This window comes from Lithobates pipiens, unplaced genomic scaffold, assembly GCF_037356315.1.
Source record: "Lithobates pipiens isolate NorthernLeopardFrog02 unplaced genomic scaffold, aLitPip1_a1.2 Scaffold_8, whole genome shotgun sequence".
Lineage (NCBI taxonomy): Eukaryota > Metazoa > Chordata > Amphibia > Anura > Ranidae > Lithobates > Lithobates pipiens.
Genome location: NW_027507903.1, coordinates 46015894 through 46042202, shown reverse-complemented (window position 1 = coordinate 46042202; position 26309 = coordinate 46015894). Strand labels below are relative to the sequence as shown.

Sequence of the window (26309 nt, the reverse complement as noted above, 5' to 3'; positions counted from 1 at the left end):
GGGCCGGGAGGACACATTGGTGAGGTGAAGGTCTGACTTTGGGCCGGGAGGACACATTGGTGAGGTGAAGGTCTGACTTTGGGCCGGGAGGACACATTGGTGAGGTGAAGGTCTGACTTTGGGCCGGGAGGACACATTGGTGAGGTGAAGGTCTGACTTTGGGCCGGGAGGACACATTGGTGAGGTGAAGGTCTGACTTTGGGCCGGGAGGACACATTGGTGAGGTGAAGGTCTGACTTTGGGCCGGGAGGACACATTGGTGAGGTGAAGGTCTGACTTTGGGCTGATTATGACATATTGGTGAGGTGAAGGTCTGACTTTGGGCCAGGAGGACACATTGGTGAGGTGAAGGTCTGACTTTGGGCCAGGAGGACACATTGGTGAGGTAAAGGGTCTGGTGTGTAATGGAGGACACTGAACTTTATAAATCAATAAACAATATAGATTATGAAGACTTTTAGTCATCACCAGTAATGTGGCTACTGGGAAGACCGATGCCTCCTGTGAGGAAGGAAGGTCATCCTGTCAGGGAAGGGTGAAAGGGTCACCCGGTAGGACTCAGTGACTTTGAGTTGGGCAAGACACATTGGTGAGGTGAAGGGTCTGGTGTGTAATGGAGAACACATAATAAACAATATACATTATGAGGACTTTATTCATCATCAGTGTGCGGTGTATGCCTAAAATATGCTAAGCCAGTGAAGGAGTCGGCAGTGAAGGAGTTACGGCGCGCGCTTTACTCCCGGGAGCGCGCCCCTTATCCCCGTGGGCGCGCCCCCTCAATTAGCGCGGTGAAAATGAATGAATGAAAAGTAGATCATGCGCGCCCCCGGTTCCCCCTCTTGGTCCCGCCTCTTCCTAAGAGTTGCCGCTGAGCATGACGTCACCGCTGCTATAAATCGAAGCGATGCTGACGTGTGCGCCCTTGAAGCCGGGCGGCCGTACGGGGGTGAGGTGTCGGATTTGTGTGCGGTGATTATCCCGGGACTCCACAGACTTCTTTTTCTCCCCCCCCCCTCCATCACAAGATTCTTAGGAAACCATGGCTGGATACCTCCGAGCAGTCACCTCCGTGTGCCGCTCCTCCGCGGCGGCCTTCGGGAAGAACCCAGGAGCCCTGAGCCCGGCCCTGTGCCAGCAGCAGAGGAACTGTAAGTGTCCCCCGGCGACCTTCCCACCCCTAGGAGCCCCGAGTGCTCCACACATCCCTCCCTATTGTCCCGGGTCTCCCCATCCCCGGGGAGGTCATCCATCATCTCCTATCATCTATCGCTTTGACCTCCACCGCCCCGGCAAATAGTGGGGGAGGGGGGTAAGGGAAGTGCGGGGTGTCGGAGCTCCGCCCACAGGGGGAGGGGGAGGGCTATTATTAGAGGACCACGCGCTAGCACTGAGATCCCGGAGACAGCTGCAGCATCCGCCTGTGTGCAATGTGTACCGGGAGAAGCGCAGCCGGGAACCCCCCCCCCCCCCCTGAGCACCCCTCCATTGTACACTCCATCCATTGCATGTTGTAGATTGCTTCTGCTCTATGCAGGACACATGTCAGGTTGCAGTGTATGGGATCCTGGATAGTGACATGCAGCACCCCTCTGCAATCCCATCAGACTGCTGGACTGCTGTGCAGGGCACAGATGTGAGTGCAGGGCCTGGATATCCACACTGGAGACTTCCTCTGATACTTGTCATAGGACACAGGTGGGGGACAAGGTCTGTGTTATGGGGTCCTGTGTTCTCGGTATCACTAATGACATGCAGCCACCCTTTGCTTATCCGGCTGGACTGTACAGGGCACACTGATCTTTGTGCAGGTCATAGTAGACTTCATCCATTGCATACAATAGATTGCTCCTGTGCAGTACACAGATGCGGTACGTGGTCCGGGTTCTGCGTCTTGTACACAGATCTGGGTGCAGTGTATGGGATCCTTTGTCCTGGATATCCATAATGACATGCAGTAAACTTCTACTGTCCCATCAGCCAGCTGCACTGTACAGTACACAAGTCTGCTGGGTGCAGAGCACAGATCTGGGTGCAGAGCCTGCAGCTCTCCCTTGTAGATTTCATCAATTGGCATGCTTTATTGCTTCCGCTGTTCTGTGCGGGGGCCCTGTGTTGCAGATGCCAACAAAGTCACGCTACAGTTGGTGTCTGCTGTTACTGGCAAGGCACAGATCTGGGTGGAGGGCCTGGCCTCCTGTATGTTACTAATGCCATGTAGAACACCTTTCCTGCTTCCTATCTGCCAACTGGTATGTGCAGGGCCTGCATTGAAGACTTCACCCAATTGCATGCAGTAGATTGCTTCTGTTCCTGGCAGGACACAAATCTGGGTCTAGAGACTGACATCTTGAACTCCTAGATTTTAAGAATGACATGTAGCACACTTTTCTGGCGTCCATCTGCATGTTGAATTGTAGAGGTCACACATCTGGGTGAAGACTTCACCAATGACATGCAGTAGATGGCTTCTGCTGGCTGTGGTCAGGACACTGTTCTGGGTGCAGTGCCTGGAATTCTGTATTGTAGAACTTCACCATGAAATGCAGTAGTCTGCTTCTTATTAAATACATGGGACTTTTTTTGTTTAGAGATGACTCCATTTATGTTTGGGAGAAGACCTTGAAGTCCTTTTTGCACATTTGGATAACAAAGTACCATATGTTTGTGTAATCCCACAATAGCCTACTATAGTCCTTGTTTCCCTTCAGTCAGCACCAGGGCAAAATTATTCTGGCTTTTTGTCTCTTTTGCTGTGTCCCTGTTTGGAAGGTTTGCCCTCTGTCCTGGTGGTCATATTGAGCAGATATTGGAGGGAGACCTGAAATGTTACAGATGTTATCAGAATAGAATTATTTTGAGTGATTTTTGGCATTTTGCACTGTAGTTTCCGGTGTCACAGCTGTAGTTTAGGGGGCTGTACATTGAGCATTGGGGGTCTTTCACGTCATTCCTGCATTCACAAAATGCCCTGCATCCTTTTCAGTGATGAGCCATTCTGTGATTGGAGGAGGGAGATTTTCACCTGCACCTCCAATCAGAGCACTGTTTATCAAAGAATGCAAGCATTTTATGAATGGACAAAGAGCTGAACAAGTGATCCAGTGAGTACTTCAACCAGAACTACCAAGCTTCAGCTCCAAATGACTGCTGTTGGGATAAAAGATGAATGTTGCAGCATCCAGAGATGAGGGCACACATTCGAGCCGACTTTTTACTTGGCAAATGCCCAAAAATATTTGATCATATTTCAGCTTTAGGCCTTTAGCACACTTGGCTAGCTCCTGTGTCAAATCCTGGCATTGTAATGTCTGGGAGACATGGGTGCTGAGGCTGAATGCTGTACTGAGTGATGCTTGTGTTTAGGTCCCTGTGTGTTATGGGATGTATGCCCAGAATGGACAATGTCTGCATTGGGCTATATGTCCCTGAGCGTGTATGGCACTATATTTAGGTGCCCCATCCAGCTGCAGTGCCTTCAGCCTGCTCTACACTAACAGGTGCACTAAAAATGCTGGGGTGGGATGTGTTGGACTTGTAAGACAAAGGCATAATGAGCTAGTATGCATCGCAGACTAGTGCATTGTTACTTTCCTTAGAGTGAAGCTGTTGCAGCGGCGCCTCCACACAACTGAGACAGCTGACCTCTTTCCTGGAGTTACTTCAGGGTTCACAGGCTCCAGCGCTGTGATTGGCTGGAGCCACAATGACGTCTCTCCCGCACATGAGACGCCATGCGTGGCATGGGGCTCGGAAGGAACTGCACACGTGGGCTGCTATAGTGATGTCACCGACTGCATGTAATGTAAATATCTCCTAACTGGTACAAGTTTAGATATTTACACTACCTATAGGGAAACCTATAAAAGGTTTCCCTATAGGTAAAGTAAAGCGGAGGTCCACCCTAAAGTAGACCTTCCGCTCATTGGAATCCCCCCCCCCCCCCCCCCCCCCCCGGCGCCACAATTGGCACCTTTCAGGGGGGAAGGGGGTGCAGGTACCTGTACAGTACAGGTATCTGCACCCACTTCCGGCCTAGATTCTGCAGAAGGTACGCCCCTTTCCGAAAGTCCCACGCTGCCTCCTGGAAACCCACGGATCCCAGAGACAGCGGGGTCCATCCTTATTGCGCAGCGTGACTCGCGCATGCGCAGTAGGGAACCGGGAAATTAAGCCGAAAGGCTCCACTTCCTGATTCCCATACCCAAGATGGCGGCGGCAGCACCCGAGAGACGATCTAGAGATCGGCTTCGGGTGCTGACATCGTGGGCGCGCTGGGCGGGTAAGTGTCATTATTTTAAAAGTCAGCAGCTGCAGTATTTGTAGCTGCTGGCTTTTAAAAAAAAAAAAACGGCGGACTCCCGCTTTAAAGCAGAGGAAGTTTACTTCCTCTTTAAGAGGCCCCTGCTCATGGGTACTTACAATCGAATAGGGTGGGGCAAGTGGTATAAGTGGGTATAAGTGAAGGGATGAGGATGAGCTGATGGAATAGATAGGTGGAGGTGGGATAGGCTTCCCTGAAGAGATTGCTTAAAGGTAGCCAGAGGAGGAGATGGCTGGACAGGCTTGAGGTAGAGAGTTCCAGAGGATGGGAGACGCTCCCAATGTAAGCAAAGATGGCAATGTGGGACATGGCATGCAGCAGCCTTTGGCAGATTATTATTATTATTATAGCAGGAGAACGCTGGGTTCACAGGATGTTTTATATTGTCAGTAAAATGTTCTTGCAGCACATGACCAAATGTAGAACGGAAAATATTCCAGGCTTAGACTTTGCAGGACTGTTATTGTTGGCTGCAGACTGTCTGGCAAAGTAATGGAATTCTATGTCAGTAGATGGATGTCCCCCCTCTATATAGGAGAATTCCCACAACCATGGTGTCGGGATTGACTGCAATTGTATGTTGCAAATCTAATCATTGCATTTTCAAATGCCTTTGACACCTGTTGTGCTACAGTTGTACATGATTGGTATGCTGGGGTGATAATGGTTAATAAAAAAAAAAAGTTTTAACTGCTTGGAATTTACTTATCTTAAACATTCACTGTAGGAAATACTTGCTATAGGGCAGAAGGATCTGGCTAGGCCTAGTCTGAGTGCCCTTGGTAGGGGTATTGGCAAGGTTGATGTAGAGGTCAGTTGAGTGTTTGTAGTTTACCAAGTCAATCTTAAGATCTGGAATGTGAGTTGGCTGCTGTCCAGGACAGGCGGGTGATGTTGTACTATGTATTCGGTGTAAAATCTCCATTCTTTAGCTGCCATTACCAATTTTTAAACTTCTAAATGCTACTTGTAAAAAGTCCTAGTAAGGCACAGTAAATATTTTATGAGCAGTCCTTGAATGAAAAAGTTTCACTGATCCCAGCATGTTCTGGTGGAGGGGTTTAAGGCTCCATACACTATTAGATTTTCTGCAGATTTTTGTCTTCAGATTTACCAAAACCATGTGAGGTCAAACCTTAAAGCGGTGTTCCGTCCCCCAAAAAAATTGAACGCTGACAGCTACACATACTGCAGCTGCTGGCTTTTAACAATAGAACACTTAGTCCTTGAGTCCAGTGATGTCGGCAGCGCAGCTGTTTCCATCAGCTGTCGGGTGCTGCTGCCATTGCGGGTATGGGTACCCCGCAGTGTAGCCTTATGGCTTCATGCCAGGAACCCTACTGTGTGTGTGAGGCCCCGCTTCTCTCTCCTCCTGGCCTGCCGACAGCCCTACAGTGATGCCGCGGCCCAGACTCCCGGAAGTGGGAACATGATGCCTGTCAAAGACAAGTATCCTGTCCCCCCTCCCCAAGAAAGGTGCCAATTCTGGAGGGGGAGAGACAAATGAGTAGTTCAACTTTTGGGTGGAACTCCCCTTTAAGAGTTTCAATGTGTATGTAGTCAGGCAGGCCCATGCACTACATGGTTTTGGTAAAGCTGAAGACAAATCTGCAGAAAATCTAAGTGTGTATGGGGTCTTATGCCCCATACACACGATGAGATTATCGGACGAATGATCGTCCGTTTTTTTATTGCATGCTAATCTCAGATCGAATCTGATGAGTTTACTAAAGTCACAAATTCCCGCACGACAGAAAAAAAATTCGGAAGTGATGTCATGTGTTGTAATGCATTTGTATTGCATTTTCGAACGACAGCTGTACTGATTAAACGAAAATTGTACGATCTGGCATCGTACGAAAAAAATTTCCGTCCATGTCCGATAGAATAATATCGGATGTACTGTCCTAATCGGCTCTCGAAAGCTCTGTACTAACGATCCGATTATCGTGCGATCGCATCGAAAGCGGTATTTTCCGTACGATTTTCGGATCGTGTGTACGGGGCATTAGGCTTTCATCTGATTTCAGCTGCCATTCAGCACAGGTGTAGGGACTTTTCTGTTTAATCTGATTTGGGATTGATATTCTTGAGTTTGCATTTAAAACCAAACCAAAAAGTGGTTGAACATTCTCCGGTCAGTGAGGATCTGCTTGCCCATAACGAGGTACTGACAGACAATTACACTGATGGGTCTGCAGGAGACCTGCATGGTACCGGCAATCTGGGGAGCCTGTAAAGAATTCCATCAGTGATCAGCAAACAAAAAAAGGTACATGCACTTTTTCTGCAAAAGTGAAAACTTCTCCTAATGTGCTTGATTTTTGACAGTTTTTTTTTTTTTTTTTTTTTTTTTTTCTGAGTTACTTTACAGTTGTGGATATGCAATACAGGGAGATCTTGAGCTGTGCACCTACACAACCTTTCCTGGCTTTTAAACCGATTCCTGTCATAGCAGTATCCGTTCTCCATATGTTGTATACACTGGGAACACTGTTGGGGCACATCTGTACAAAATGAGGAGCTGTCTCTTTGTATTCAACAGTCCTCATTACCACAGAAACCATTCCCAGAATTTGGGCAGTTGAATTGGAATTTTGACATCAAAAGTTCATACAGACAGGTGTTTCATTGCAGAAAAAGACTGTGTCTCTTCTGCAATTAGACAATTGTCTGTTCACAATTTACTGACCTTGGCATGCACAGCATAATATACAATCTCTGCATCTGCCAAGGAACTCCCACACATGCATAGAAGTTGCATCACCCTGGCACAGCCAGTTTACATGGCTGAAGATCCAGTACCTGGAAGAAGGCTGGGGGAAGAGGTAGATGGCGGGGGGGGGGGGGCAAACATTCCATACTAATGCTGGAGAAGAGGGCAGTATAGTTTTGCTTGAAAGTGCACCTCCACAAAAAGCAGTAAATCTGCAGTGGAAATGGTGAACTGTTCTATACAACACAAAGGATTTACCACTCTAGCAGTTTTGGGGTTTATGCAATGCTGCCGTATTGCAGACATTTTTATGGTAACGGTTTCCTGCATCGTGTGTCTTAGGCTTTCTATACATGGCCAGTTTGTGCCAAATGACATTTCGGGCACCCAGTAGGCCCTGAATCCATCTACTACTCAGTAAAGCGCCCAGCAGCTGCATATTTCAGCCTGTCATGGATTTTGACAGGCTGTTGGAAGTGGGACTGGATGCTGTGCCTCCCATGTGCCCAGAAATGCTGAACATGAAGCTGATGGGCCTGTAGCATAACCAGACTGATCCTCCATCCTGCCTGTTCTGTGTCCAGTAAACATAAACAGGATGATGATGCAGGAAGCTATAGGGGTCAAAGGTCAGATCAGGTATTTTTTGGGTAGCATTTTTGTCAGTCTATTTTTACGTAGAATAAGTAAAGCCAAAATGCGCACTCTTGTTTCTGGGCTGTACTACGGGTACAAACTTACCTATGTGGTATTGCTGCGAATGTCAGACCGAAAAATTTTATTTTGTGATATTTTTTTTTGGACATTGTGGTAATGAGAAATGGCTAAATTAAGGTTAATATTTTGGATCCTTTTTTTTTTTTCTTTAATAAAAATCAGGAGATAAACCATTTACCACCAGAGAGCCCATTTTTGTTCTGAAAAAACAAGGTCGCATTCACCTGGATACATAGAAGCTGTTGTGATATGTACGGTTTTAAGGCCCTTTCCCACTGCTCTGTAGCAACACTGATTAAAAACACTCCTTCGTTATGTTTTTAACAACATTCATGTCTCCTATGTGTTTTTGTATTGCCCGAACCCTTTAAAGAAATGGATATGTGACTCGCATACCAAAAAAAGGCAAGTTGTTTTTTGTTTAAACACACTTTCAATTTGTTTAAATGAGAATGCATTTTTGTGCGGGTTTTCGAAGCGGACCGTACCTGTAACGTAGTTTTGTGTATTCCCATAGGACTTAAAGGGGAAAGCTTTTTTTGTGTTTTGTTTTCTTGCCAGATAAAAACGTATCATTGGGAAGGGGCCCTTACACAGGTGAAATACTGAGCGCTAGTCCTTTGACCTCTGACTGCGTTTTTTGGGGCACAGCTTCCAGAATTTAAAGGGGTTTGAGGTGAACGGTTGCCTAGTAGAAGACATTGCAAAAGGCCTGCTTGTAACCTTGAAAATCGGCTTCTGTGCATGACGCTGAGTTGGTTTCACTTTGTCACTGGGAAGTGACTTTCTCTGAATTCGTAGCCCTGTGCCCTGTCATTCCACTGAGACTGCCTCAGGAGCAAGTAAAGCCTTGTACACACTATCAGATTTTCAGACTAATGTTTTTTTTTTTTTTTTGTTATGCACTTAAGAGTCAAGTCAAAAGTGAAGAGTAAGGCTGCGTTCAGACTGGGGTGGACATTGACAGTAAAATGCTGCTAGTTTTAGCAGCGCTTTACCATAATTTTAGCGGCGCTATTCGGCTGATAGCAGGGTGCTTTTAACCCCTGCTAGTGGTCGAATAAAGGGTTAAATGCACCCGTGTAGCGCCGAATTGTGAATACCACATATGTAGGTGCGGCTGCATGTCACACACTCACTGTCTGCATTTTTGGGGACACGACCAAACAAATATCCAATTGGGCAGTGGCTGTGCAGCTGTGGTGTCCAATCAACATGAATGGAGCTGCCTTCATCGTGTTGGCAAAATACAGCTCTTGTATGGGTGTATGCTTAAAGTGGTTGTAAACCCTTACAAACCACTTTGACCTACAGGTAAGCCTAGATTAAGGCTTACCTGTAGGTCCAAGAAATATCTCCTAAACCTGTACGGTTTAGGAGATATTTGCCCAAAGACAGGCACCGCTGTCTATGGCGCATGCGTCGTAGACAGCGGCGCGCAGGCGCACTGAGCGCGGCATTCCCAACAATGGATCTGCCGCGCGTGTCGGCTCCCGTGTGCATGCGCGGGAGTGACGTCATCGTGGCCCCGCCGAATGACAGCGGCGGAGCTGCGAGATCCCACCGAAAAGATGGATGTGCCGGACTACAGGGGACAGCGGTGACTTCGTTGGCTCCTGTGTCAGGTAAGTGACACATAATGGGCTACTATGCAATGCATAGTAGTCCATTATGCTTTGCCTTTGCAGGGAATGAAAGAGGAGTTCCACCTAAAAGTGGAAACTTCAGCTTTAAGCACTCCTAATCCCCTGATATGCCACATTTGGCATGTCCAGTTTTTTGGGGGGGGGGGGGGTACTTGGTTTTGACAAGTATCCAGCTCCCACTTGCATCACATAGGCGACACTTTGTAGCTGCTGACTTTTAATAAAGCGGAGTTCCACTCATTTCTGTTTAAGTGTCTTTGAAGGATTAAAGTCGTTGTAAACCCATTACAACAACTTTATGCTACAGGTAAGCCTATAATGCGGCTTACCTGCAGCAACCCAGGATATCTCCTAAACCTGCACGGTTTAGGAGATGTCCCCTGCGTATGCGCACTGGGGCAAATTGAAGCATTGGCACGTATGTGCCGTTGCTTTAATCTGTGCTATTACCGGTGGCTCCCATGCGCGGGACCGACATTGCGGCTCCGGCCATTCACAATGCCAGAGCTGCGATACCCGGAAGTAACCCCCGGGAGAGATGTCGCCGGCTGGAGGGGGAGACGAGGGCAGCTGTGGGAGCTTTGTTCTCGGGTAAGCAATTCGTAATGTGCTAGTATGCTATGCATACTAGCTCATTATGCCTTTTTGTCTTGCAGGTTTTTTTTTTTTTTTGTTAAACCAGGGTTTCCAACCACTTTAAATACACTGAATCTTAAAGAGTAGCTCTTTAAACTGCAGGTTACTCTGATGAACTTGCTAACACGTTATATTTTATGTGACCCTCAGATGGCTAAAAACAGCTGAAATACTCCATTTACCTGACAAAATATTTCACGAGGGCCAACTGTTCTCGTGACCTCAAGTGACCTAGTCAGCCAGGTTACTCTATTGTATTATAATTAGTATGACTGGTTCTTGAGTCTGCTTATCGGAGAGAGTGGATGATGCAGACAAGGAGATGGCCTGGGAAGGTGAATTGCTGAACAAGGAATTTAAATTGCTTAATCAATACCTGTCACCTCTCTGAATGGTGAAAGTGAAAAATGTGTGTAGATTTGTACAGAGTTGATTCCTTTGGCAAGTAAACTTGTATGCAGTTCAACTGTATTTAGCTGTGTGCCTGGTGTTGCTGTAACTCTTTTGCTTGCCCCATCATATCCTATATATTAGCAGAAGGTTTCACACTCCAAGCTGCAGCAGCTGGCAATTCATGTAAATTTCACAAGCTGTTGTCTTTCACATAGAAGTGTTTGGCTTCTTCCACCGACTCTCCAAACGATTGTCTCTCCATGGCTCTGCCACCCCACCTGTGACCCTGGGAGGCACAACAAAGTGTCTTTGGGTGGAGGAGAGGGGCAGCAGGGGGGAAAGCCGCCCCATTTATCGGTCTGGCAGAGAGCTGCTTCTAGACACCTGCCAACTTCACTACACTTTACTGCAAACCCCGCTGATTGAGATGGAGCCTGGGACTTGTGTAGCGGGTGTAGCATACCACCCGTCACTCAAACATCTATTTCTGGAAAATCCTAGCTCTGCACAGCCTCCTCTGTATCTTACCATAATTTGTGTTAATACATTGCAATAAAGCGAACGTTTGCGACTGTGCACAAATGGGTCGCATACAATTGCCAACCTTTTATTACCCAGGGTCTCTGCTTTATAAGTACATTGGTGGTTGAGTTAATATCTGGGTTTAAAATGATTGCAAAAACTGCTCTGGCCATGAAACTTGGTGATTGTGAAGTCTTGTTTGTTTGCCTATAAAATGACAAACAAGTTCTACTTACCTGCTCTGTGCAGTGGATTTGCACAGAGCAGCCCAGATCCTCTTCTTGGGTCCTTTGACTGTCCTGGAACCTCCCTCCTGTTCAGTGCTCCCACCGCAAGCAGCTTGCTATGGGGGTAGCCAAGCCACAGCTCCGTGTCCATTCAGACACTGAGCCCCAACCCGGCCACACTCTCCCCCCTGATTGGCTGCTGTCAAAGTCAACTAACCAGTGGAAGGGAGAATCTGGGACGGCTGAGGCACTCGTGGACGTCGCTGGACAGACAGACCTCAGGTAAGTATTAGGGGGGCTGAGTGGGATGGCTGCACATGGGCATTTTATCATAATGCATAGAATAAACATTCTGCCTTTACAACCCCTTTAAAGTAGAACTATATCATTTTTGTATAGTGCAAGGGAGGATCAGAACTTACGTCAGTTTATTTTTATGCTGTCTGTGTCCCATTGGGGAGATTTCCTCTTCCCTCCCTGTCCCATAGCCAAAACAGATAGTGAGGGGGAATCCCTTAGAGACATCAGGTTACAAACTAGTGTCCCCATTGGAAGATTTCTTCTTGCTTTTTTTGGGGCAACCCAAAATTTTTCATTTTCTTTCACTTTCAATGATGGTAAACAAGACTCAGACGGCAATAAAAACCTGACAGGTGTTCTAATCCCTCCACTCCATCAAAACTAAATGTTGCATTTAGTTAAACTTTAATGACGTCAGGTATAAAAACTCTACATAAGAAATTGGCAGAAATTCTGTGCTGCACTTGTCAGTTCAAGAATGGCTGCTGTGTAGGGCTCCGCCCCTCTGGTGCCACCATTATTGCACAGATACACCTCTGGGCTCTGCCCAACCTTTGGGTCACAGAGCCTGTCGGTGCATCTGCACTCCGAGACTGTTCATGCACGTGAAAAGACAGGGAAGGTTTTGTACGTCTGCTCCAACCCCTGCTTGCTACAGCAAAGTATGGAACATTCCATAATTGTCATATCATGACACATGTAAGATGGTTCTGGGAAATCTAGTACAACTGAAATCCTGTTCATTGTGATGAACACGGTGTTGTAATGGATACAAATACATTCTTGCCATGTTTGGTTTTGGCCTAATAAACGGTCTAACTAAAGTTTTTGTTCTCTTTCCAGATGCTGACAAACGTATCAAGGTGGCAAACCCAGTGGTGGAAATGGATGGGGATGAGATGACCCGTATCATCTGGGAATTTATCAAGGAGAAGGTAAACTTTTGTACAATTAAGAGGTGATGTGAATTGTGAAATATGGACGAACTGACACTTTGCATGTCTCTAGCAACAAAGCCTGCCTGCTCAGTCTTAAGGTGATGGGGTCCTGAGTTAAGGGAAGAGACCATAAACCACCTGCGAGGATAGACATGAACTTTATGCAGCAGAAGCTATAAATATTACAATATTATCTGTACCCCAACTTTCCAGTCAAATTGAACTCCTGAATGTGGGTTGTTTTTTGGCTTGAAGAAATGTGCTCAATATTCTGCTTATACATATTCTTGAATGAAATTTGCAGAGAATCCTGTTAGTGCTTTTTCCTCTTACCTCTGAGTGGACTCCAGTTTGAGGTAGAGCTAAGAATATAGATACTGGACTCTTTGGAATACAAGTTGGATGGTGATTCACCTATTGGTGGCCATCCAGAACTTGAATCTTGTCCTGGAGTTGACCTTGGTCAGCCTCCTGTAAACTTCTTGAGCCATTAAATTGAATGAACTGCCCTCACTAAATTTTTCTACTTTAATTCACAAAGTAAAATGTATTTTTTTTTTTTTTTTTTTTCCCTTGCAGTTGATTTTGTCCAATGTTGACGTTGAACTGAAATACTATGATCTTGGGCTTCCATACCGTGACCAAACAGATGACCAGGTCACCATTGACTCTGCTCTCGCCACCCTGAAGTACAACGTTGCTGTGAAGTGCGCCACAATCACTCCTGATGAGGCTCGCGTTGAAGGTAAGATCTTGTTTGCCTTTACACATGGATTGAGCACTGGGCAGCATATTTCATTTTTGAGTTTAATTTAAAAATGTGAGAATGAAATGGAAGACAGGCTGGAACTATATTTTAACCACTTGCCGACCAGCGCACAACGATGTACGTCGACAGAATGGCACGGGCAGGCAAATGGGCGTACATGTACGTCCCTTTAAATTTGCCGCCCTGCCATCGGGAGTGCGCAGGCACACTCCCGCGCTGGTCGGGACCCACGGCTCGATCGCCGCGGGCATCCCCGCGACCGTCTCACGGAGCGGCCAAATGAAGAAATGCCGTTGTAAACAGCATTTCTTCATTCTGCCTAGCAACTAGTGACGCTGATCTCTGCTTCATGGGATTGGAGCAGAGATCAGTGTTCACTAAATGAAAGCCCAACCCCCCCACAGTTAGTAACACACTGCCACCCACTGGTTAACCCCTTCACTGCCAGTGTCATTTACACAGGAATCACTGCATTTATATAGCAGTGATTACTGTATAAATGACAATGGTCCCAAAAATGTGTCAAATGTCCGATGGGTCCCCCACAATGTCGCAGTCACAATAAAAATCTCTGATCGCCGCCATTACTAGTAAAAAAAAAAAAATAATAAAAAATTATTCATAAAAAACTATCCCTATTTTGTAAGCGCTATAACTTTTGCGCAAACCAATCAATCGCTTATTGCGATTTTTTTTTTTTTTTTTTTGATTTTTTTTTTCCAAAAATATGTAGAATACGTATCGGCCTAAACTGAGGGAAATTTTTTTTTTTTTTTTATATATTTTTGGGGGATATTAATTATAACAAAAAGTAAAAAATAATGCGTTTTTTTTGTTTTTTTCAAAATTGTCGCTCTATTTTTGTTTATAGCGCAAAAAATAAAAACCGCAGGGGTGATCAAATACCACCAAAAGAAAGCTCTATTTGTGGGGAAAAAAGGACGTCAATTTTGTTTGGTAGCCACGTCGCACGACCGTGCAATTGTCAGTTAAAGCGACGCAGTGCCGAATCTCAAAAAGTGGTCTGGTCTTTGACCAGCAAATTGGTCCGGTCTTAAAGTGGTTAAAGTGGAACAGAAAACGTGTTTTGCAAGAACTTTGCTTAACCACTTCAGCCTCGGAAGGATTTGCCCCCTTCCTGACCAGGCCATTTTTTCTGACATGGCACCCCCCCCCCCCTTCACTATAATATCCCAAAAAAAACTTTCTTCATCAGTTTAGGCTGATGTGTAGTATTTTACGTGCATTTTGGCCTGTAACATTGCGACACACTTGACACTTTTTGGGAACCAGTGACATTTATACAGCAATCGGAGCTAAAATAATCACTGATTACTGTATAAATGTCACTGACAGGGAAGGGGTTAACTGTTCCCCATGTGTGGTTCTGGGGGGGGGGGGGGTGCCTGGCGGTCATGGCGCCTGCTGGGCACGTACCTGCTACAGTGTCTTAATAGTATAACTGCATCAGCTGGTCAGGAAGCATTTAACCACTTCTCCCCCAGAAGATTTTACCCCTTAATGACCAGGTCATTTTTGCAATACGGCACTGCACCGCTTTCACAAATGCTTGGTTGTGCAATGCTGTACCCAGTGTCCCCAAAAATCAGTACTTTATAAATGACACAGGGAAGGGGTTAACACTAGGAGGTTAATCAAGGGTGTTAACTGTTCCCTAGGTGCTGTAACTGTATGCTGGGCTCACTAAAGACAACACAGATCACTGTTCCTGATCACTAGGAACAGTAGATCTCACGATTGTCCCCTGTCAGAATGGGGATCTGCCTTGTTTACCTAGGCAGATCTCATGAAGTCCACCAGACCATGTTATCCCTGGCATGCGTCCACACTATTGCATGCACAGACCAACTTGCAAGTACACAAGCTGGTTCTGCTGAGCCGCCTTGCCACAGTATATCAGCAGAAGGTGGTCAGCAACTGGTCCCTTGCCTTGATGCCTTGACGTGAATGAATGAAATACTTATATAGCGCACAATGCGAACTGAATCGCCTCTGTTGACTTTGATTCAAAATTGAAGCCTCATATCAAGTCAGGAGGCGTTTGAAGCCTTTTCACATCTATGGTAATGCTCAGCAAGCGCTCTGAAAGGCGTCTATGGCGCAGTTGCGGGGAGTTCGTTTATTTCCGTAAATTTTCCATTGTGGAGCAGTTTTAACTAATCAAACACTTCAGAGCCTCCCATAGAGTGTTTTAGGAGGCGTTTACTACTTGTAGAACGCCTCATACTAAAGCCCAGTAATGCTGGTCTGATGCCCATACTAACGCCATAGGAGTTAGAAATGTAGTCAAGTGTGAAAGAGCCATAACTGGTCACCAATGGAGGGGTAAAATCCTGACAAGTGAAGATCACCACACATTTTATAACCTGATTGTATAATCTTTAGATTTACAAACTGTAATGTAGGGGGTCTATCTAATTGGATAGGTCAGGTGGGTCCTCATATTGCATAGTTTTGATAAAAAAATAAAAATAAAAATTGGCACTGGTCAGTTTGTAACATGTATAGCAACATTAAATGGGAGCTCCAGTCCTTTTTCGAAAACAAGTCGGCAGCCACAAAAATTGTGAATGGTCCTGCAGTCTGCTGGGACCCTTTGATGTCCCAGAAGACTACGGGGGGAGGGGGATGACAACCTCTGCTTGGACTGCCTAAAATGATCTGGGTCTGAGCAGGTACCTGCCAACACTCCCCCCATCCCCCAGTGCCATTTGTTAGAGCGTTGATGCCTTAAAGTGGAGTTCCCCTTTGGATGAGGCTCTGCTTTAAATGTAAGCATATTATGGTGAGAGAAACCTTAATCAGATTGGTCATTGGCCCTTTTGTCTCCTTGCTTGCCACTGGTTACATACCACTAAAGTGGTGGTTAAACCACTGCCAATGGACCACAGACCAGACAATGGAAGCATGAAGGTTGTCGTGCTGACCCATGAATATTTGGTTCACAGATCTGTGTCCAGAAAAGTGACTCGGGTATTGAAGCCCCTGGGTCAGAATAACTGGCAGGCGACTTGTTAAAGTTTGATCCTGTATATGACCAGATGATGCAGCAGGCAATCTATATTTATATGTACAAATTGCCTCAAAACAATCTTAGGCCTTGTGTACACTGCAGATGCTAAACACAAAAAATAAGACTTGATCTACAACCATTCTCTGCGGTTGCTCTTCTCACAGAATGGCTGAAATGGTTAATACATGTGTTTCATGCATTGTGGGCATTTGGGAGGGTCTCCTGGGGTTATTTAAAAAAAAATGCTTCTGACCTTAAATGCTCATAACAGCTGCTAAACTCTCAAACTTGGTATGTAAAACTGAAGTCTCTTCGCTGTTGGTTTCCAGCTGTCAAGGGTTCAGAAGAGGTTTTCAACTGCCCTGTGTGCATGAGGCCTTTGAACAAATTGGGATAGGCAACATGCTAGTTTCCTAGTGAGTTTGCACTAATGGACATTCTAAGGAGAACATTTTTACAATCTGAACTACATAGAACAGTGATGGCCAATATATGTAGGTATAACTATCAGTAAGGCCTCTTTCACACCAACGTGCCGTTCAGGCCCGCCTGTCAGTTTTTCAGGCGGACCTGAACGGGTGCTCCATAGAGCTCTATGGAGCGTCGGATGTCAGCGGTGACATGTCCGCTGACATCCGACCCGCTCCGATCCGAAAAAGTGTGACGGAGGAAAAAGCTATTTTTCCATCCGTCTGCGGATCGGATGACGACGGGCACTGCGGTCCGTCGTCATCCGATCTCCGATAGGGGAGAGCGGCGCTGTGACAGGTCCGTCCCTGCGCAGTGTGCAGAGACAGACCTGTCATCTCCCTGCTCAGCGGGGATCGGCGGAGTGATCCCCGCTGAGCAAACGGACATCCACGGGGCGGATCAGAACTGATCCGCCCCGTGTGAAAGGACCCTAAGTGTAATTGGGGATGGGCTTTGCTTCAGTCTGAACTTTCTCTGTTCAGATTGAATCCCTTTTTTTATGGTGCTGTAAATATCTGACTCTTTCCTGGTACCAGAAAGTATATTGAACTAGTTTGAAACTGAACCTCTGCCATCTTGTGGCCAGGTAGCGCAAGGACATACAATTTTTTTTTTTCTCCAAGTGCAGGCAACACTTTTGCAAAGAACAGTCTACAATTTAAGTTCTACATTTAGGGTGCCTGATTGTTATGCCTAACCTTTGTATCTGTGCTTTAAAGCATTTAACCCCCCCCCCCCCCAAAAAATCAATTATATTCCCTTAAAGCATGTTATATAGTACAGTGCTTGTGCTGTCATTTGGCCCTCAGCACCTAAGAAAAAACTGGCTGATCCCTCCCCTCTGCAAACTGACCACACTAATCAGGGATACTGAGCCCTGACACTGTAGTCTGTCAGTCTGTCATCTGCAGCCCTGCTCACCTGTGTCAGTCTCCTGTCCTCCGCCCCACCCTCCTGCATGCTCGTACCAGCGCCTGCTTAGTTCTCAGTCTTCAGTGAGCACATAGTGGTGAATGTAAGTGGCTAGCCCTGATCTGCCCCTCAGCACTCCCTCCAGCGCTAGGCTGTTTGGGTAAGAGCAGCTAGCTTGGGCTCTCAGCAGTGCAAGGAGGCCGAACCAGGAAAGGTGGGGCCAAAGACCTATTGGCCCCACTTCTCCCTTGGTGCTCCCCAATCGAAGGGCAAAAACCTGGCCCAGTTTAAACTCTTCCCTACTTGGTCCAAAACTTTTGGATATAGATACTTGGCCCATGAAAAAACAAATCCCCCCCCCCCCCCTTTTTTGTTTTAGACTAATTTAGCTGACAATCCTTTTTGTCTTAGAATTTAAGCTGAAGAAGATGTGGAAGAGCCCTAATGGAACAATCAGAAATATCCTGGGTGGAACAGTCTTCCGTGAGCCAATCATCTGCAAGAACATTCCACGCTTGGTTCCTGGGTGGACACAGGCCATCACCATTGGCAGACATGCATTTGGTGACCAGGTAGACTCATGTTTCATGGTCTTTTTACAGTCAGTTGTTGCTCATTTTCTTTACTTAACAGACTTTTTCTATTTTCTAGTACAAAGCTACAGACTTTGTTGTTGACAAAGCTGGAACATTCAAGATGGTGTTTAGCCCAGCTGACGGTAGCACTGCTAAGGAATGGGAAGTGTTCAAATTCCCTGCAGGAGGTGTTGGCATGGGAATGTACAACACAGATGAGGTAAAGATGATTATTTCATATGGACTCTTTGCTTGAGAATTAGTCTTCTTAAATGCCTGGCCTTTTTAAAAGCTCATAATGCAGGAGGCATTATACAGGCCTTCCTGTCTTGTGATTGCTGCAGTTTTTGTAGGTGATCAGGGGCCTGTCCAAGATCCTGATCATGATGGACAGACCTTGCACCTTTTGGCAGCTCAGCATTGATGCCCACCACTGCTGCCGCCATATATGCTATGGTTGGTGTTGAGGGGTCAACTAGCCCGATTAGGCAATGGAACTGGTTCTGATTGAGAAAGCTAATCTTGTAATTGGTTTGCTTTTCTAACTGGAAAATGTAGTTGTAAACAAAATTAACTGTTGCCACCTGCATTAATGTGTAGTGGCCAAGAGGGTGGGCTTTAATGCCGCACATATGCGTCACTTGACAGCCAATGTTTTTGCTGTGAACGTGCTCTTCCAGCACAGAAGCCAAGCGTACTAAAGACAGCAACTATTAGCCACTGAGAGCCAATCGCAGTGGTCAGTGGACGGGCAGGGAAGGGGTTAATGTATCGTAGTAACTGGGGATGAACAAGAGTCTGTATGATGACATGTAGAATTTTTATTTTTATTTTTTTTCTTTATAGTCAATTTCTGGCTTTGCACATAGCTGCTTCCAGTACGCTATTCAAAAGAAATGGCCTCTGTACATGAGTACAAAGAACACCATCTTGAAGGCTTATGATGGCAGGTTCAAGGACATCTTCCAGGAAATTTTTGAGAAGTAAGTTTAGAATTGCTGCTTTATAGAAGACACCTCTGTACAAATGCTTTTTATGGTTGTTTAGTGTTTCCACGTTTTTTGGGCTGGTTTTTATTTTTTACTTTTTTAATTTGGTGTACCCTCTGAAAATTCAGAATTTTGGCAATGATTTCGATTTTCAGCGTTTCTAATTATGCTACCAACCATGTAGTGCAAGGGTCCACATGGCTGGATGTGCATCTTCTACCTTGGTGGCTGTTAATTTTGGTACCATACAACCAAAATTCTAGAGTTGGCTTGGCAGTAGTAGTAAATCGGTATCCATAACCTTGGATAGAAGTGAGGCACTGATTTTAGATTGGTATGAATGCATAACCCCTGAATTTCTAGAGACCTGTAACCCACAGTAGGGGAAGCAGAGCCAGAAAAATGATCAACACATCCCTTAAAGAAGTAAAGGCAATGCAACCTGCAAGTCAAAGGCATTATGAGCTAGTATGCATAGCATACTAGCTCATTATGAATAACTTGCCTGAGAACAAAGCCCCCGAGGCGGTCCTCCGTCTTCATCTTCGCCGCTGCCATGTATCCCGGAGTGACTTCCGGTCTTGCTGCTCCGGCGCTGTGATTAGCCGGAGCCACGATGTCACTCCCGCGCATGCGCACGGGAGCCGACACGAGCGGCATATCGCAGTGATCTGCAGCCTGCTCAGTGCGCCTGCATGCCGCTGTCGACAGCGGTGCCTGTCTTTTTGTAAATATCTCCTAAACCTATACGGTTTAGGAGATATTTCTTAGACCTACAGGTAAGCCTTCATCTAGGATTGCCTGTAGGTCAAAGTGGTTTGTAAGGGTTTACAACCACTTTAATAAATAGTGGTGTGAAGGGGGGGGGGGGGGGTGAGCTAAAAATTAGCCATGTACACCCAATATGTGTAACTGTCAAGGGGAGGAGGAAGTAGTGTTTAAGTAGAATTGGTGATTTAGGAGAACTGGCTTTGTATGCTGGAGCATATTTAATTCACTACTTCCATACTTTGAAAATATGCTACTTCTAGGAATATAGTGCTCTTTTGGTAGTTTTCAGAATTGGTCATTTTTGCCTATTCTACGCACATCAGTCACTCTTAAATGTGCCACTCTGCTCATACAAATCCACTTAAAGTAGTCACAATTACAGTAGAACTAGTTTGGGCATGGGTTTTAAGTAGTTAGTCTATCAAAAATTAAGTTTTGCTTTTTAAGGGAGAGTTATAACCCCTGTTGGGATTTTTGCCAACTGTGTCCCATTGGGGGAGATTTCGTCTTGTCCAAAGCAAAAACAAAGTGTGAATCTCTGGTTGTCCCCATTTGAAAATATCTCCTCTATTACCATTCTAAGAGGCACAAAATTTGGGATTTTTTTCAATTTGGTCATAAAGGGTAAACAGGACAGGAGGTTAATTTCCCTCATGGGGACACAGCCATAAAAAGTTGACAGGTGTCCTAATCCCTCTCCACACTTTGCCTTTAGTTTAACCATTTGCTTACCACACTATAGCTGAATGACGGCTACAGAGCGGCCAGCTATTTCTGGGAGGCTGCCATGATGGCCTCCCATGCTTGCGCTTATTGGGGTGGGCAGCCAGAAGTGTCTGTGGTGGCTGGGTGCTTGGGACCCAGCGCATCACAGATCAGGGTAATAAGCCAATCGTAGTGACCCTTTACCACATGATTGCTCTGTTCGATGACAGAGCAATCACCTGTCAACAAACCAGCGCCATGGCTGGTTGAGCTCTTGCTGCAGCAGGGGTTCTCTCTCCTCACGCACTTTATCTGTGTCTGGAGAGGATAGAAAAACTGCTGCAGGAGCTGGCACGATCTTGTGCCAGTCAGTGCCGTATGACTTGTTCAAAAGATTCATACCTCATGGAATATACATTGGGTCATTTTGTGGGCATTTTCATTGTCCTGGCACTCCATGGCCTTCAAAAGTGTAATAGATAATCAAGAAATTATGTGTAATTTATGCTCCTGGGACGCTTGAAGGTGCTACTTCAATGTTGGGTGTGTGTGTGTGTGTCGCACATATCTCCATACTCAGGAGGAGCAGAATGTGTTTTTGGGGTTTAATGGCAAGCATGTCATGGGTACAGTGTTGCATGACTAATTGTCATTGAGCATTGAAAGATGAAAATTCACCTGGTTAGGAAGAGGTTTTAAATGCCCAGTGGTTAAGTGAGAACTTTTATTTTAAATCCGAAGCACCGGAATGTGTACAATATAAAATCGTCATAACCGGAGATTTTTCTTCCAGGCACTACAAGCCAGACTTTGATAGGGTGAAGATCTGGTATGAACACAGGCTCATTGATGACATGGTAGCACAGGTTCTCAAATCCTCTGGCGGCTTTGTATGGGCCTGCAAGAACTACGATGGGGATGTCCAGTCTGATATTCTTGCTCAAGGTAGGTTTTGTGAAAGTGTAATGCCACGTATGGTGCAAATCGAGTAGATAATCCTAAAGTGTATTTTGCTTAGTGTGTGTGTATCTCAATCTCCTCCATCTCATCTCAATCCACCATCTAGATTCTAGAGGGACTGCCAATACAAAAAATCTGTATCAACACCAACCTAAACCAAAACCTCACTTGCAAACAAAATTGTTCCCCTTTTTTATTTTTTGTAGGATTTGGTTCCCTTGGATTAATGACGTCTGTCCTAGTGTGCCCTGATGGAAAAACTATTGAAGCTGAGGCAGCCCATGGAACAGTAACTCGCCATTACAGGGAACATCAAAAGGTAATGTTTTTAGACTAAATGAGAATAAAACATGGAACTGGAAAAACTACTCTTTATAGTGAGTAGACAGAATACACTATGTAGGAGGGGATGCATGGTGTTGGATTCTTGACACTTTCTGGCTATAATTGGCTTTTGGGCTGTCGGGTATGTTGATGGTTTGCTTGTTTAGCAGTTGATGGAATATAAGGCGTTTTGTCTTAAAGTAGTGCATTTATAGGTGCTGACCTTTTCATCAAATGCCTTCTAAAATTGTCTTCACTAGACCTCATCCTATTGCACTATACTGATTGGATGACGTCATGTCAGAAAAAGAAAGATAGTGTTCTATGCAGATCAGTGATTTGACGCATAGTCAGTGCATGAAAAAACTGCAATGTTGTCGTTGAATAACAGTCTTGGTAATAGGTTCTGCTTTCTGTATTGTAAAGGGTCGTCCCACAAGCACAAATCCAATTGCCAGCATCTTTGCATGGACACGAGGCCTGGAGCACAGAGGAAAACTTGATGGCAACCAGGACCTTATTGAGTAAGCTTTCTCCGATATCTCCTTATGAACCAGAATGACTTTAATTTTCAGCTGTGGCTCTTCTGACTCGGCAATAAGGCCTCATGCACACAAGGTGTTTGCAAGTCTCCTGAAGGCTTTTTTTCTCCTGGCAGGAAGAAGTGGCTGTATTACATGTGTTTAAGCACCTGAGTGTTTATTTCTTTGGCCAGAATATTCTGGCTGTTGGAATGCATGCTCAGTCACTTAACATTTTAGCATTTATGCATGTCAAGTGTTTTTCTGCCCAAAAGCTCCTCTTTTTTTGCACTGCTAGAGCATTATTTTTATTTTTTTCTGCAAACTCATCTAATCTGCCTGTTAAAATCTTGTGTGCATAGATGCATAAGCCAATACTGACTTATAAAAACACCTGTAAAATGACACCTTTTTAAGCTGTATGAGGCCTAGCTCGTTATGCATTAAGGGGGGTGTAAACTAGCATATATTTTGGGGGGTGGTGTCAGAATATAAAGCTGAGCTCCATCCGAAAGGGGAAGTTCTGCTTTAACCACTTCCCGACCAGCGCACGACTATGTACGTCGACAGAATGGCACGGGTAGGCATATTGGCGTACAGGTACGTCCAATATTCAATGCCGCCCTGCCACCGGGAGCGCGTCGCCGGCGGCGCGCTCCCGCGCTGGTCAGGAACCCCCGTGAGTCCGGTCGCGGGACCCGCGGACTCTATCGCCGCGGGCATCCCCATGATCGTCTCACGGAGCGGCCGAATGGAGGAAATGCCGTGTAAAACAGCATTTCTCCATTCTGCCTAGCAACTAGTGACGCTGATCTCTGCTCCATGTGATTGGAGCAGAGATCAGTGTTCACTAAATGAAAGCCCAACCCCCCCAGTTAGTAACACACCCCTAGGAACACTTAACCCCTACACTGCCACCCACTGGTTAACCCCTTCACTGCCAGTGTCATTTACACAGGAATCACTGCATTTATATAGCAGTGGTTACTGTATAAATGACAATGGTCCCAAAAATGTCCGATGGGTCCCCCACAATGTCGCAGTCACAATAAAAATTGCTGATCGCCGCCATTACTAGTAAAAAAAAATTATAAAAAATTATTAATAAAAATGCTATAAAACTATCCATATTTTGTAAACGCTATAACTTTTGCGCAAACCAATCAATCGCTTATTGCGATTTTTTTTTTTTTTTTTAACCAAAAATATGTAGAATACGTATCGGCCTAAACTGAGGGAAAAAATGTTTTTTTATATATATTTTTGGGGGATATTTATTATAACAAAAAGTAAAAAAAATAATGCGTTTTTTTCAAAATTGTCGCTCTATTTTTGTTTATAGCGCAAAAAATAACCGCAGGGGTGATCAAATACCACCAAAAGAAAGCTCTATGTGGGGAAAAAAGGACGTCAATTTTGTTTGGGAGCCACGTCGCACGACCGCGCAATTGTCAGTTAAAGCGACGCAGTGCCGAATCGCAAAAAGTGATCTGGTCTTTGATCAGCAAAATGGTCCGGTCTGCAAGTGGTTAAAGTGGTTGTAAAGCCACTTTAAACTACAGGCAAGCCTATGATTAGGCTTAACTGTAGCTGCACTGGATCTCTCCTAAACCTTCACGGTTTAGGAGATATCCCTGTATTTGCCAACTTCATGCGGCACATGCACACTTAAGCCATGGCACATATGTGCTGTTGCTTCAGTTGTACTGTGCTGTTCCCAGCGGCTCCTGTGCATGCGCAGAAGTGATATCATCACAGCTCTCTGGGCAATCGCAGCACTGGAGCCATGATACCCGGAAGTAACCTCCGGAATAGATGTCGCTGGCCAGAGGGGGAAACTAGGATGGCTGCGGGGGCTTCGTTATCAGGTAAGTAATTCATAATGAGCTAGTATGCTATGCATACTAGCTTATTATGACATTTATCTTGCAGGGCTTGTCGACCCGTTCCCCCCCCCCCCCCCCCCCCCCCCCCAATACACTTCAAGGCCTTCTCTTTGGCTCCTGTTTATGAAACCGCTTTTGGGGAGAAGGGAGGTGGGTACTCCATTTTGACAGGTACCCAGTCCCATTTCTAATCCAGTCACCTTAGGTGATTGGAAGCAGAAGTTCTCTTTCTCAGTCTTTTGGGACCAGTCAAGAGTGCAGTGCTGCTCGTGCATGGGCAGTGGGCACTCAGCTGTGAAGTTGCAAGCTGTCACAGCTGGGTGCTTATAGTGAAGATGCTGGCACTGCTGAGTGAGGACACGGGGTGAAAATGGCTGGGGTGAGTGCACTGCTGGATCCTGGGACAGATGAGGGGCTGTTAAGTCAGCAAGTACACTTTTTGTAGCTGCTGACTTTTAATAAAAACAAAAATGACACTCTGCTCTAACTTGCTTTACAGCATAAAGGTAAAATGTGTTGGTGTACACGCAGAGAAAATTTAGAATTTTATTTTATTTTTATTTTATTTTTTTCTGCAAGGCAAAGTTGTTATATGCTATTGGTCAATGCATATTGGCACATTATGTGAAACTTTCTTTTAAAACAAAGCCCTCTAGTGGTGTGCTGACAAGGCTTCCATCTGCACCCAGTCTTCCTGCCGGGTTGGTGGGCTCTGGGCCTTTGGATGAGATGAAGTTTAGGAGATATTTACTGTACCTAAAGGCAAGTCTATAATAAGGCTTACCTATAGGTAAAAATCAACCAAGGGGTTTACTCTTTAATGGCTTTCACTTTGACCTGTCCATATCTGGGGTATGTTTGCTCACTAATGGAAGTGTTCTGCAAACATTTCATTAAACTATGCCTGTCTTTTCAGCTTCTCTTTGAAATTGGAGAAGGTTTGTGTGGAGACGGTTGAGAGTGGTGTAATGACAAAGGATTTGGCTGGATGCATCCATGGAGGTTTCAGCAAGTAGGTACCAGTTAATGCAATGGTTTTTGCAGCATTTGCCAATTCTTAATGCAGATTGTAATAATTTTGTTTCTCTCATTTCAGCGTCCGATTGAATGAACATTATGTAAATACAACAGATTTCTTGGACGCCATTAAGAACAACCTTGACAAATCCCTGGGGAAGAAATGAATTGTGCACTAGTTCAACTGCCAGGCAGTTCTTACCTCATTTTTAACCGTTCAATATAGGAAGCCACCTCTGTGTGGTTGGAACAAACTTTTTTAACCCTTCTAATGCTGGTTTTACACTTGAACACCATGCACAACTGCAGAGTGGAGGCAGAACAGTTGTCACTTGTAGAATGCTGGACTTGGTTTACTGCACCTTATGTTTTCATCGTACCCTGATGGTGCTATTTGTAGCAAATAAACCTCCACAAATTTCTTGTAATTCTGAGACCTGTGTTGTCTTTAAAAGTATGCAATGAAGGCTCCCAACACCTGGAGTCTTGAAGCAATAATCGGAATGTGGCATTACTCATTGGTGCTTAATGAAGAGTGACAACCCTTGTTGGTGGGGAAAAAAAATGCAGATTCACCTGGCACTTTTATAATTGAAAACTGCATTTAAGGGATTTGTATAGCAGCGGCGGTTCTTCTGCACATTCACATCAGTTGAAAGGGACTCTCAGCAGTTCTCATCCATGTTGGGCACCAGAAAACATGTAAATGGCCACACACATTGTGGGTCATGAACAGCATGAATGCTAGTGGTAGTAATTGTGAGCTCATGGGCATATTGTGGCACACAATCTTGTAGATTCTGTGCCCAGGAGCCTTTGGATTTGTGTACAGTTGCCTGTACAAATTACAAGATGAAAGTATATGCAACGCCAAGCTTAAACATGTATACAGAGTCAGGCTTGGAGATGCTTGTGGCTGTACACAACACAAAGGCACCCAGACAGTAACTTGAGTT

General features: G+C 45.3%; 1 protein-coding gene across 1 annotated transcript; it reads left to right on the top strand.

Moving 5' to 3' along the window:
* The first annotated feature begins 914 nt into the window (after nt 1–914).
* On the top strand, nt 915–25781 carry IDH2 (isocitrate dehydrogenase (NADP(+)) 2). Its single transcript, XM_077471901.1, has 11 exons — nt 915–1151; nt 12325–12416; nt 12999–13164; nt 18017–18177; nt 18257–18400; nt 19027–19163; nt 21439–21590; nt 21812–21924; nt 22356–22453; nt 25253–25348; nt 25433–25781. Exons 1-11 carry the CDS (start codon nt 1043–1045, stop codon nt 25518–25520), a joined length of 1356 nt encoding a protein of 451 aa, XP_077328027.1. The 5' UTR covers nt 915–1042; the 3' UTR covers nt 25521–25781.
* The last annotated feature ends 528 nt before the right edge of the window (nt 25782–26309 follow it).

Coding starts and splice junctions, on each gene's coding strand:
- IDH2 (XM_077471901.1), top strand. CDS start 1,043: ATGGCTGGATACCTCCGAGCAGTCACCTCCGTGTGCCGCTCCTCCGCG. Junction 13,165..18,016: donor TGATGAGGCTCGCGTTGAAG/GTAAGATCTTGT, acceptor TTTTTGTCTTAG/AATTTAAGCTGAAGAAGATG. Junction 22,454..25,252: donor GGCAACCAGGACCTTATTGA/GTAAGCTTTCTC, acceptor CTGTCTTTTCAG/CTTCTCTTTGAAATTGGAGA.